At 50.5% G+C, this 12623-nt stretch overlaps 1 protein-coding gene across 5 annotated transcripts; it reads left to right on the top strand.

Moving 5' to 3' along the window:
• Positions 7058-12157, top strand: NMB (neuromedin B). Of its 5 annotated transcripts, none has more exons than XR_002441891.1 (4): positions 7058-8931; positions 9394-9596; positions 10357-10463; positions 11880-12157. XR_002441891.1 is itself a non-coding variant. In XM_021407653.1 (3 exons), the coding sequence occupies exons 1-3, from the start codon at positions 8796-8798 to the stop codon at positions 11925-11927; spliced, it is 387 nt and encodes a 128-aa protein (XP_021263328.1). In that variant the 5' UTR covers positions 7058-8795; the 3' UTR covers positions 11928-12157. The 5 variants fall into 5 exon arrangements, 2 of the variants coding, with proteins under 2 accessions (XP_021263328.1, XP_021263329.1); XR_002441892.1 differs by lacking the exon at positions 11880-12157 and adding an exon at positions 9704-9878 and having other exon boundaries at positions 10357-10464; XR_002441893.1 differs by lacking the exon at positions 11880-12157 and adding an exon at positions 9704-9855 and having other exon boundaries at positions 10357-10464.

Here is a 12623-nt window from a genome sequence, read left to right on the forward strand (position 1 = left end):
GGTTGAAACCATTTCCCCTTGTTCTGTCACCACAGACCCTGCTCAAGAGTCTGGCCCCTTCTTTCCTGTAGCTCCCCTTTAGATACTGACAAGCTGCTATCAAGTCACCTCGCTGCCTTCTCTTTTCCAGGCTGCGCAGCCCCATCTCTCTCACCCTGTCCTCGTAGGAGAGGCGTTCCATCCCTTGGATCATTTTTGTGGCCCTCCCCTGGACGTGCTGCCGCAGGTCCATGTCTCTCCTGTACTGAGGACTCCACATCTGTACACAGCACTCCAGGTGAGGTCTCGCAGTGCAGAGTAGAGGGGCAGGGTCCCCTCCTTTGCCCTGCTTGCCACACTTCTTTTGATGCAGCCCAGGATACGGTTGGCTTTCTGGGCTGTGAGGGTATAGCGATGGCTCATGTCCAGCTTCCCATTCCCCAGGACCTTCAGGTCTTTTTTGGCAGGGCTGCACTCAATCCTTTCATTCCCCAGCTTGTACTGGTAGTGGAGGTTGCCTTGAGCCAGGTGCGAGACCTTGCACTTAGCTTTGTTGAACATCATGAGGTTCACCTGGCCCATTGCTCAGCCTGTCTAGGTCCCTCTGGATGGCATCCCGTCCCTCTGCTGTGTCCACTGCACCCCACAGCTTGCTGTCATCAGCAAACTTGCTGAGGGTGCACTTGACCCCACTGTTGATGTCACTGATGGAGATATTAAAGAGTATTGGCCCCAACACTGACCCCTGGGGGACACCACTCGTTACCGATCTCCATCCGGACATTGCGCCATTAATCACCACTCTCTGGACTCAATCCTGCAGCCAGTTCTTCATCGATTGAGCAGCCCACCCACCAAATCTATATCTTTCCAATTTGTAGAGAAGAATGTTGTGGGCCGAAGCAAAAAATTGTATTTGGGACACTGCAAACAGTCTACAAACAGGCCCAGCTGCTAGCAATGAGCCTTGAGCCTGCAGCTCTTTGAGTAATCATAAATTAGTAAGAAAAAAACAGTAATAAAAATCTGTGTTTGCCACTCCACTGTTTGAACACTCGAGAAGAGAATTTGGTATACGGTTTGTCAAAATATTGGAGTGAGGGATGGGATGTTTTGTCAAAGCCAAACCTAGACAGCAGTGAGACAGCAGAAAATCTCTTTGAGGGTTACTGCCGCTGTAGAGCACCTTCCTGAGGACTTGGGGCAATGTTTCTGCATTTGCAAGTAGCACCGAGACTGGCTCTGCATTCCCTGCTTCACCTTTGTCTTGAACTGCTTTGTGTATTAATTTGAATTTATTTTAACTTGGGATCATATAGGGGATTGAGCTGAGCTCTTCTGAAGTCTGCTAATCAACACTTCTCAGTGAAAACTTGCTGGAATTGCTTCAGGTGCTGTTCTCTGTGTTCTCTCGCTTTCACACCTTCTGCAAAAACCTGAGCACGCAGTAGCAGTTGTGTTACTGTCACTGAGTCAATTTAAAAAAAAAAGGCTAAAACACAAAGGAATTCTGATTGTAAGGGATGCAGGAATTAGCTCTCAAAGAGCACCTGCTGAACTCCAGCTCCAAGAGATGAGAAACGGTCCTTTTAGATGTCTGGAAATGGTGATGTACCCGTCCTGCCTGCAGCACCCTCACCCCGCAGGTGTTGCCGGCTGCTGGCAGCAGGTGTCAGCAGTCAGTGTGACTGAGGACGCGCTCCCTGCAGACCTGGGTGCAGGAAGGTCCTTTCCAGCTTTGCTCTTGCATAGTGACCCGCAAATGAGCAGGAAGAGTTTGAAAAACGCAGGGTGTTTTGGGTAAAGTGTAGGATAGTTCCAGCTCAGCTTCAGCACTTATCAGGGCCATGGTGTGATTTGGGAAATGACCTCTACAGGCCATCTTCTGCCTCTTTCCAGCTCAGTGTAGCTGAGAATGTGATTCTGTGTTATCTGCAGCTGTGAAATGAGGTGTTGGCTCTAATAAGAACGAGGATTCACACAGTGAATCCACTTGCAGCTCCAATACCCACCAGCTCCTGTGCTACCTCCCACATCACCTTCTGCATCCTTCTAACACCTCTCCTACCACTGCAGGAAGGGAAGGTGCTGGGGACGAGCCCGCAGAGGCTGCAAACTGAGAACGTGGGGGCAGGATGACAAAGAGCTGCTGCTGGCTCCATTCCCCACCTCTTATTCTGCTTTGCGGAGCAGAAAAACTATGGAGCGTGCAGGATCTCTGGTTCAGCTGGTTGCTAATGCTGGAAAGTCTGGCGAGTTCTGCTGTGCTCCCACAGAGCCGGGGGTTTGCTGTTTAGATGGGCTGAGGCTTTCTGTTTCATTTTGGTTTTATTCTTTTTTTAAAGGTGATGCTGCTGCAGGAAAGCCTCTGAGGCTTAAGGATCTCAGGGTGGCTTAGGAAACATGGAGACCTTTGCGTCACAACAGGAATGGGATTTACTTGTAAATTATGTGGGTGTTGAAAGGTCTGATTTATAAAGACAAAAAAAAAAGGGAAAAAAAATCTGTCTGGGCTAAGACTGCCACGGGCTCTGTTGTGGTTACAGCCAAACACAGCAGATTTTCTGGTAGGCAGTGTCACTGCCTAATTGCTGCTCGGTTACATCCGCAGTTCAGGGCGCAGCTCTGCAGTGCACGGATTCTGTCAGGGGCAGTAGCCGCCTCAGAGCAAAGCAGTGCTGGGGTGCTTCTGATCATTGCTAGAATTCTGACTCTTTTTTCACATCCAAGGCATACAGACAAGTGTGATGGATGGGAGGTGAGCTGTGAGGAGTAACTTGCCGGAAATTGAAGCTCTTTGAGATGAAGGCTGTCTTTGAGTGTTTATGATGCCTGAATGCCCAGTCATCAGTTAAACAGCAATGAGCATTACCTGTTTTCCTCTAGATCTGCCGCTGCGTATTGCTTAGCAGGAAGTTTCTAGGGACTGCATTTGTAAGACAACTGGATGCGTGCTTTCCTTAATAAAACTGGATGATCTCATGGTGGTTTTACTGCCTTTATAATCAGAACACACCAACCTTATGTTTTCCAAGGAGAAGCTGTAAGGCAAAGCCTTATCCATGCGTGGTTAGAAGACTGCTTCTTGCTGGAGAAACACATGACAGCAAACCTAGCGTGCAGCTCCCAGGACGACCCAAGCAGAGATGCCAAGGGAGGAGATGTGGCTTAGGCAGAGATGTCTCCTCTGCTGCAGCAGGGGAAACGCAGAGCAGCTGTGTCCATAGCCCGGCCTGAAGGTCAGAACAGTATGGGTGACTCAGGGGCTGAATCAGAGGAGGGGGTGTCCTGGTTCTGGTCCTCCGGCTGCCAGGTGCACCCTGGTGACGCCAGGCAGCCACAGCCTTCAGTTCCCATCCATGTCAGCAGCTCCTGTCACTGCTCGATGACTTGTAGATGACTGGTCCACCCTCTTCAGTTCTGGGGAAACAGCACCTATATTGCATCTAGAGGCAATTTCCTGCCTCTTTTGCCTTCTGCTCTCCCTTGCAGTGCTTCCATCCCTTTCCGCTCACGGGGCTGTTCATGCACATGTTCAGTTCTAATAGGTCTTCTGAATGTTTGATCTAGCAGTGTTCCCTAAGCCTTAGGGGAAATCAGAACTCTGCACAGAGATCTGTCTAATTAGGGACAGATTAGAAGCACACCCTGTGTGATCCAGGATGGCGCAAGCATGCTCTCTTGCTCCTGCTCTCTCTGCCTGGCTCCACATCTCTTGACTTTTCTGCTAGTTCTCTTTAATAATTTAAAAGCACTTCTTGGAGCACTCTCTGCTGAGTATCTTGCTATTGCCTTTGCCCTCCAATCTCTCATTCTCCTATAGAAACCAGCCTTGCAGGGTTTCAGTTTCTGGAGAGACAGAAGTAAAAATAATGTGGAGAAAATGAACTTCAATTTAATTTCTCTAAGCCTCAATTCACTCAAACAGGGATGTCAGTCTTCTGCCACGTAATTCTGGTTGGGACACTTCTGATCTAGGCATGGATTTGCCTGCAAGAAAACAAGATTTTTCTTCTCTAAGTCTTCTTACAAAGCTGTTATTTCTACTGTGTCCAGCGGGTGTGGAGTGAATGGGAAACCTCAGGGAAAACCACAACTCATTTACTGCTTAAATGAAAATTGAAAAACAAGATGTGTGAGATTTCAAATTTTATCTTTTATAAACAACCATTGTTGCCTATGGTAGAATGAATGTAACAGAGGGATTCAGTCTTTTCAAACAAGAGGCAAATGCATCAAAACAGACCCTCGGGTGTATGACAGGGCTTTAAATTTGACATGGCTTCGGAGAAACAGTGAAGGAGATGCTGAAGCAACTTAGCTGCTGCTAAGAGTTTTATTGGCACCAGGAGCTCTGTGAAAGAGACGTGTAGGGGGGTTGAGGCCTTTGCTCTCTGTGTTTATTTTTTATTAGAGCCATTGGTTTTGAGCATGCATTTTCCTTCCCAGTGGATATTGCAGGGCTAGGAAGCATCTGCGCCGTGTTTCTGGAGCTCTGCAGCTCGGAGTCCCTCCCAGGCCACTCTGGGAGATGCATCCGTCAATGCCAAGGTATCAAAGCATAATTCAATACTGAGGAAACAAAATGGACCTTGCTTTAAACCCTGTGAACCACGGCATTTCCAGATTGCTCTGTTAACTTTGCTTGCTCTTAGCTCAGCATTAACAAGGCCCTCTGTGCAGATTATGTTACGTTTGTTTTGCAGAGCTGCTGGAAAATCTGTTTTGCTTTCCTTGGTGAAATTTTGCTTCACTTTTAGGTACATTTGGATTTGTTAATAGTTTCACAGGTCCGTTAGTACTCTCATTAGCCCTACACAGACTGGATTTGCTCACTGATAAGGAAGAAGACACCCCAGGTGTCCTGGCTGTCAGCTCCTGGAACCATCAGTATGATAAATTGCAAAAGAAACTAGCGAATGAGAGGATAACAACAAACCCTGGGGCCTGGATGGAGCTGCCATGGGACACGGACCTGAAAGCATTGAGCTATTTGCCTGTCCTGCAACACCCACCAAAAGAACCACGGGACTTTTAGTGAGCTGGACATGTGGGGATCTGCAGGCTATATACCAGATCAGTGGGCTGGAAAGGAGTAGGACCTAATCTAAGAGTAAGCCTGGAGCTCATTGAAGAAATCGGGGGGGTGTGAGCAAGGTCAGCCTGCTGGGATCATCTAGCTGCATTTCCCAAAGGTCATTTGCAAGGCCCCTCAGAGAAGGCTCCTAAAGAGAGGAAGGAGACCTGGAATACGAAAGGAGGCCCTTACAAGGAGAAATCTTTTGCTAAAATGTAGAAGGAAACAATCTGTTTCTGTAGCAGAAAACACAAAGGAGCTGTGTGGAGATTGCGTTCAGCACATTCAAAAATGATCTGCAAAAGAAGGCAAATGCTGAAGTTTGGTGTTGGTACAAAGTTTTTCAGGGTTGGTGTGGATGAAGGCCAACTGTGCAAAGAGACTGGGCAATAAAAAAGATGAAATTCAAATGTACATAAATACAAAATTGTGCACAGGGGGGAAAAAAACAATTCTAACTCTATTTATAAAACAATGGGTTCTGAGTTAAGTGTTACCATCTGGAACGCTGGGGTTGTAACAGATTGTGCTATGAAAATGTCATTTCAGTGGTCAGTAGTCATCGAGAAAATAAATTGCAAGTGAGAATTAATAGGGAAAAATAGAGAGTAGAACATACCATGGCAGTTTCCTCCAACTGGAGGCATCAGGGGAAACCAACGGTGCAAGCTGTAAGATCCCTAGATCCTTTAGGCTGCTTTGGGTGAGAAGGAATGGTTCCTGCAGCTGGGAAGGACTGGATCCATGTAGGGCTGCAGAGAGGTGGCTGCCAGCTGCTCTGGCCCAGTCCCAGGGGTTAATCCCACCAGGAAAGGGGGTGGTGAGCTCTGTGCAGACACGCACTGCCTTGAGGGCGAAGCCATCTATCACAAGTCCAGCCCATGCTGAGTCACCTCTGTCCTTCCCCAGCTCCATTGCAAGGCACTTGGTGGCTGACAGGCGACTCTCCTGTACCACCTGCGGAAGCCAGTGTGGTGACCTTTGCTGGCAAAAATCAATTTCTAAAATAGAATTTGTAATGCCTTTTTTTAAAAATATATTAGCTGGGAAGATTCCTTTGGCAGCAAGTAGCAGTTGGTAAGGTGAACTTCTGAGCTGCAGAGAGCAAGCCGTGGAGGAGCATTGTAGTGACAATTTCTGACCCACGTGCTGAAACTTGGGTCACCAAACCTCTCCCAAGCAGGAGACTCCAAGTGTGGGTGCTAGCTGTTTTTCCTGAATTAGGAACATCGTATTTTTGCAATGAAGGTACGGATTAAAAAATCTAGTGGAAACTTGATCTTGGGGTGACAGTGGAGGGAGGAGCCCTCTTGCCTGCTCAGGAAGGGAGTAATTTGGCTGCAGTGTGATCACAGCTGCAGTTGTTACTCCCAGGTGTGGTAAAACACTCTCTGGATGGACCCAGTTTGTTGAGCATCCTGCCCAGGGGTGCTTTGCACCTGCACAACATTCTCCAGAATGCTTGACCATAATTATGCCACTTAAGAGGGTGAGCTGTGCTAAGCTTTGTGCTTGGGATCTGTGTTTTGGTGTTGGGAGCTCAATTTTAACAAGACCACTGCAGAGGGCAAAACTGGTATTCTCAAACCTTGACTGCACAGCTTCCTTTAGCACCAACAGTGCTGCTCAGCAAGCAGTGGGCTTGGGTCCATTTCACTGCTTTTTATAAAAACCCACTGGCTGCCCAGAATCATGTACCCACTTCCAGCCTGCACCAAGTCCCTGAGCAGCTGTTGTGTTGCTTTTCCTCAGCTTGAAACCAGGGTTATGAGCCCTTGTTAATCAAATCTCCCTGCACCCTGTCCAGCTAAGCCTCTGTGTCCAGCAATTAAAGCAGTGTAACTTCAGCGTTATAGCATTTATTACAATGCTGTGACAGAAAAGCTCCCTGCTTTCCTGTTCCCAGCCTGGCTTGCAGTCCTTTATCACGCCCTAGAAGAGAGAAATACCTGCAGCTTCCAGCTGAAAAAGAGGAAAGATCTGTGTCAGGTAGGTTGTGTTTCTAGTTACAAACAGATCAGAACAAAAGACTTCACCCTGCTTTAAATGCTGTGCTGGTTCTTGCTGCTTGGAAGGTGACAGTCCTGGTCCCTGGGGCTGCCTTCTTCTTTCCGTTAATCTCTCAGGAGCACTGTAGTTCCAGGCAGGAGCAGGACTTAACCCCATCACACTTCAGTAGGTGCTGTAATTGCCCGGGACTCGTTTCTCTGCCCTCTCTGTAATTGGTATCACTTCATCCTCTCTAATCCTACAGGTAACCCTTCCTCCCGCTCATCCTCACTGCTGCTCGTGTGCAGTGGTGCAGTGTCAAGAGCAAGACCCAGTCTTGCCGGGCCACCAGCTATTAAAAATCAGATCAGGGTGGGACCTCGGGCATCATGTCATCTGACATGAGTGAAACCTTCCCACAGAGCTTGTGAGGACCTTGTGAGCACATGAGGTTTTATACTTTTTTTCCTTCTTGTAACATTAAAGCTGTGTTTGCAGTTCAGACTCTACCCCAAGCTGAGAGAGGAATGAATTGCCTCAAGATCTTTTCTCTCCAGCAGCAATAAATCCTGAGAAGGCCATTGCTAATGAGCCTTCCCTGTGCCAGTTCCCAGGGGAACTGGGTCATTGCCCCCCCCACAACCCACACCTTCTGGCAAAGGGGAGCTGTGTGTTGGGTAGAAGCTCTGAGGGCACCAATAGGCCCCAGTGGCTCCCAGCTGAGCCCACAGGCCTGGAGCGAGCTGCAGCTCGGCCGCTATCTTGAGCTCTGAGCGCTGGTCTCCAGTAGTGCCTGGCTGTGGATTGACTTCCTCACTTGACCTGAGTCACTCCTTATTGCTATCGGCGTTTTGGGTCATTACTGGATTATGGTGCTGGTTACCCTCACCAGACCTCATCCTGACATGTAGCTGTTGCTGGGCACAGAAGAAGACAAACTGATTGGAAACGTGATAATCTGTGCCTGGTTTGGCTGCAGTGAAAAGGGAGTAGTGGTCTTCAAGACCCTGACAGGAGCAAGTTGTCAGTGTCTGGGAAATGGATCAGCAGCATCCTGTGGGAAGCAGCTCGAAGGGTAAAGGAGCTCAGGAGGGTTGGCAGGTTTAAGGACAGGGTCTTCCAAGGCCATCCCAATAACGAAGTAAGTGAATGGTGCAGGGAGGGTGAGAGGAGGAGGGGTTCCCGGTGCGTGAGTCCGGCAATCGATGGCCCACCCCATGCAGCACCACTTTGTGGTTGTTTTGTGGGTTATTTTGGGGCCCTGGGGGCCATTTGGGAGTCATTCTGTGATTATTTCGGTGCCATTTCAGATTGTTTTGAGGTTACTTTGGGATCGTTTAGCGCCATTTGGGGATTGTTTCACAGTCATTTTGGTGCCATTTGGGCCTCTTGGACATTGTCTGGGGGCAGTTTTGACATCCTTTGGGCCTTTGGGGGCTGCTTTGGTGCCATTTTGGGCTGCGTTGTGGTCATTTGGGAGGTTCTTTTGGGATTGTAGTGTAGACAAAACCGCAGTGCAGGGGTTGACGGTGAGGCAGACTCGGTGGTCTCGGTGGGTGCCGTCCCACTCGGGACGTTCCCACAGCCCGTGCGCCGCGTCGAGAGGACGCGGAGGGCGGGAAGCTAGCGGCCGGGGACGGCTCGCCGAGGGGGCGTGGCTTGAAGAGGCCCCGCCCCCCCGCTCTATATAAATTGAAGCGGCCGCGGCGCCGCCGACTGCTGGGGGGAGCGGGGTCCCGCCGGGGCGGCCATGGCGGCTTTGCGCTGCCTCCTGCTGCTGCTGTGCGGCGCCGCGTTGGGGCCCGCCGTGCACCTCGACTTCGCCGAGCACCGCACCCAGGCGGCCAAGATCAAAGTCAACCCCCGCGGCAACCTCTGGGCCACAGGTACCGGGGGCCCGCGGGGCGGAGCGGCCGGGCGAGAGTCGGTGCCCATCGCTTCAGGCTGCGGGGCGCGGGGTTCCGCGGTTGGGGCGGTCTCTGGTTCGCGCTGTCGCCTGAGCTCTCGGTACCTTCGGAGAAGGGGAGGCCGCTTTGAGAGCCGTGACGTCCCGGCTGTGCCCGGCGCCCCTGAGGGCAGAGCTGAGGGGCACGGCGCTCCTCGCGGCTCCTGGTGCCGACCCGCTGCTCCTTTAGCCCGAGAGCTCCTATCGGCGGGAGGGAAGTTCCCCGAGAGAGGCCCCGGGCTCGCTGGGTTTCTCCCTGCGCTTGGCTCTTCGAGGTGTTCGGTTTGCTTGGTGCTTCGTGTCGGATTGTCAGCGTGCGGTACAGAGGACAGCTTGGCTCATTCAGCTGAGGTCCTTGCTCCAGTCCCAGGCGCGTGGGGCACACGAGCGCGCTGTGTTGCAGGTCACTTCATGGGGAAGAAGAGCGTGACGGGCACTCCGCATCTGGACGCACCGGGGCAGCCGGGAGTGCCGATGGCTTTCAGTCCCTCACTCAGAGCGTTGCTGGAGGACGTGGTGGAACTGCTTACCCGGGAACTCCTGAAAATCCTCTTGCAAGAAAGACTCCTGGATGAGAACCAAGGAAAATACGATCTCACTGACCAGGTGAATATTGGCTAGTATGGAGGGAGACGCCCAGAGCAGGGAGGTAGCGGAGATGGAAGCACCTGCACGGCTGCTGGAGGGTTATTTCCCGCTTCTGCTCTTTCTAGGATTGTGTCCAGCTCAACATGGGCTTGTTGTCCTGATGTTTGGAGGGCTGAGCAGGGGATGAGGTGATCTCCAGCCCAGGGGTTGTTAACAAGCATCTGGATCCTCCACTGATGCACAGGAAGATGGCTGGCTGATGCAGTTGCCATGTAGAGTATGTCCCTTTATCCAGTCATGGTGAGGACAGGGAGATGAAATTCCGCCTCCCTTCTCTTTGTAGGGAAAGGTCAAGAGGGACACTGCTCTGTGCAGGAAAAAGAGTCTGTCCGCAAAAAGGTTTTAGTCTTCTAATTCCCCCTTCTGGGGCTCTTTCCCTGTGGTTAGGGTGCCTCGTTACTGTGGGGGCACGTGGTGTTGTTAGTTTCACCTGTGGAGAGGTGAGGTGTGTGTTATTTTGCTGCAGAACAGGTCTCTGGGAGCAGTCACATGCCCTGTCTGCAGCAGGGGCTCCTGTACTGCATCAGCAGATCCTCAGCTTCCCCTTTTTAGCTCCTTAGCGTGGCTTTTCCCGCAGGGCTCTCCCAATTTGTGGGAAGTTAGCCCCTGGGAGCAAAACCTCTACAGATCCTCACGCAGGAGGTGGAGATGGAATTGCTTGGGCTGCGTGGTTCTGTCCGTTTGCTACCTCTTGGTGTCTTGCCCTTTCTGTTCACAGCAGGAAGTAACAGAGAGCCTAGAAGGGATGAAATCCCCATAGGTGCGTCCTGCGTGCGCTCCCACTGAGCTGCTGTGCTTGAGGAGCCATTCAGTAGCTGAACACAGGTAAAGCTGCTTCTGTCATCTAGAAGCACTGTATAGGCAGTGCTTTCTCCTGTTCCCTTCTTGGGATAGGCACAGGTGGAGTGGAGCTGCAGGGATGTGAGCCTGAGTGGTACTGGTGGCTCAAGCCACCTCCCTGAGTCAATTTCAGCAGATTTAGGTAAACTGAGGATCTCCTAGAGAACTAATCCCCTTATGACAGAGGGTTTTCTATAAGGAAGATACAGCTGGGCATGGCTGAAGTCTCTGTTTCCCTGGAGGTAGAGCCAGAGCTAGAACCTGGTGCTGGACATCAGTCTTTGGTATGTGAGCTGCCCTGGTGTCTCTAGGGTGCCTGGGTGTGAGGTGGCACCCCATCCTCGGTGCCTGGCATGCAGCTGGCTCCAACCTTACACCAGCTCCTTCCAGAACCTCACAGCTCTCCTGCCTCAATCTGCAAGTGGGCACCTTGCTGGGTGTTAGATCTGTTTCTGTCCTTCAGACACCCTGAGCACCTCTGGACTAGCTTCTACCTTTTGCTCCTTTTTTTTTTTTTTTTTTTTTCCCCCCCCCCCCCCACCACCACTCACCCCTGTGGGCATCCATGCCTCTGAGCTGCTGGTTGATATTAATCCTCCTTGGTGCCTTTGAGCATTGTTACACTTTTCTGTGGGACCTTAATTCTTTTGCTCTTGTGGGTTACATGACAGCAACATAAATTCCTTCCACTCTTCCTCCTGTCTCCCTCCCTGTGGCTGTTGCTGGACACCTGGGGTCAGCAGCCAGGCTGTGCTTGAGCTGGTGTGCGTGCTGTGTTTGCCGCCTGCCTGAGAAGCTGCTTAACAGCTTTGTGCTGTGAAACTCTGTGCACCCTCTGTTCAGGGTCTGTCACTTCCATCCTGAAGCAGTTTAGAAAAGCAAAGATGCTTCTCCCTTCCTTGGGACCTCCTGGTCAACAGGACAAGAACTAATTTGCTAAGTGCTATTCTGGTGCTTCAGCACAAGAGCTGTGCTTTGCTGCAGGGTGACTGTCAAGGGAATGCAAGCTACTGTTCAAAAACCAAGCAGATCTTTTCCTTTGAGGCAGTATCACTGATAAGCTGGTTCTTCCTTTCTCTGGGCTCCTGTAAACATTAAACAAATCCTTTGCTTCATGTGGGCTGGTCCTGCCTGCTGCTGGTGGGATTTGTCTCGAAATATCCCTCCACAAAGCAGGAGCCCACGCGCTGTTCCATGCAAGTGATAGCAGAAGTCTCACAGAGCAGAAGGGGTTTGAAAATGGGGATTCTTCTTCATCTTTTTAACCATGTGCAGTCGGCAGGGCTTGGCTCTCAGTGTGCTGGGACTTCACAGTGTTAACCCAGGGCCATGCCCATGTATGTGATGGCAGCTGAGGTAGCACAGAGGACTAGAGGCTCACCGTTGTGCTTTTTCTTGTAGGAGACCGGGCTTCTAACAAAGGTACTGGAGAAGTATTTTTCAAATTGAAGAAGCACAGCAGTGAAGGATGAGGTCGGAAGGCTAAGCTGTGCATGGCAAATGGTGGAGAGCATCATCCTTGTGGGTTACTGTAGCAACATCACTTTTATTTATTCTTTCTGTAATACTGTTAATAGTGATTGCTTGTATGAAAAGCAGATCCTCCCTGTATATTTCCTGTATGTTTTCTGCTTCCTTGATGTCTGATGCGCCCCTGTGAATAAAACCAGTTCTTTGCAGATGCTAGCTCAGACTTTTCCTTGGGAGGTAGAAAGGCAGACCCCATGGCTTGTGCAGGAAGAATGCAGAATGGACGGAGGCTCCTGCCTCTTGTCAGCCAGGAGGTGATAGGCTATGCTTCCTGCAGCCCCTGCTTATTGATGTAAAACAAAATTACAAACTTGGGTAAGTTCTTACAGCACCCACTAATGGAGCAATCCTCTATAAGCCCTCCTCGTTGGAGTGTACTCGCTTAAGGATGGCTGTGTGGTGTGCAGTGTGTGCCCACGGCTAAGCTCTCAGCAGCCCCAGGGTCTTTGGGGACAGCTGAAGAAGGCAGGCTGTCTTTTTATTAACTTTTTTTTTTAATGATGTGTTTAAAATATTGAGTGTACCGTCTTCCCTTATGTATCACTGATAGGGTTTGCTGGCAGCAATTGCCTGGATGCTGCAAGCTAGAACCAGTGCTCATCAGTAATAAGGACC

Source organism: Numida meleagris, chromosome 9, assembly GCF_002078875.1.
Source record: "Numida meleagris isolate 19003 breed g44 Domestic line chromosome 9, NumMel1.0, whole genome shotgun sequence".
Classification (NCBI taxonomy): domain Eukaryota; kingdom Metazoa; phylum Chordata; class Aves; order Galliformes; family Numididae; genus Numida; species Numida meleagris.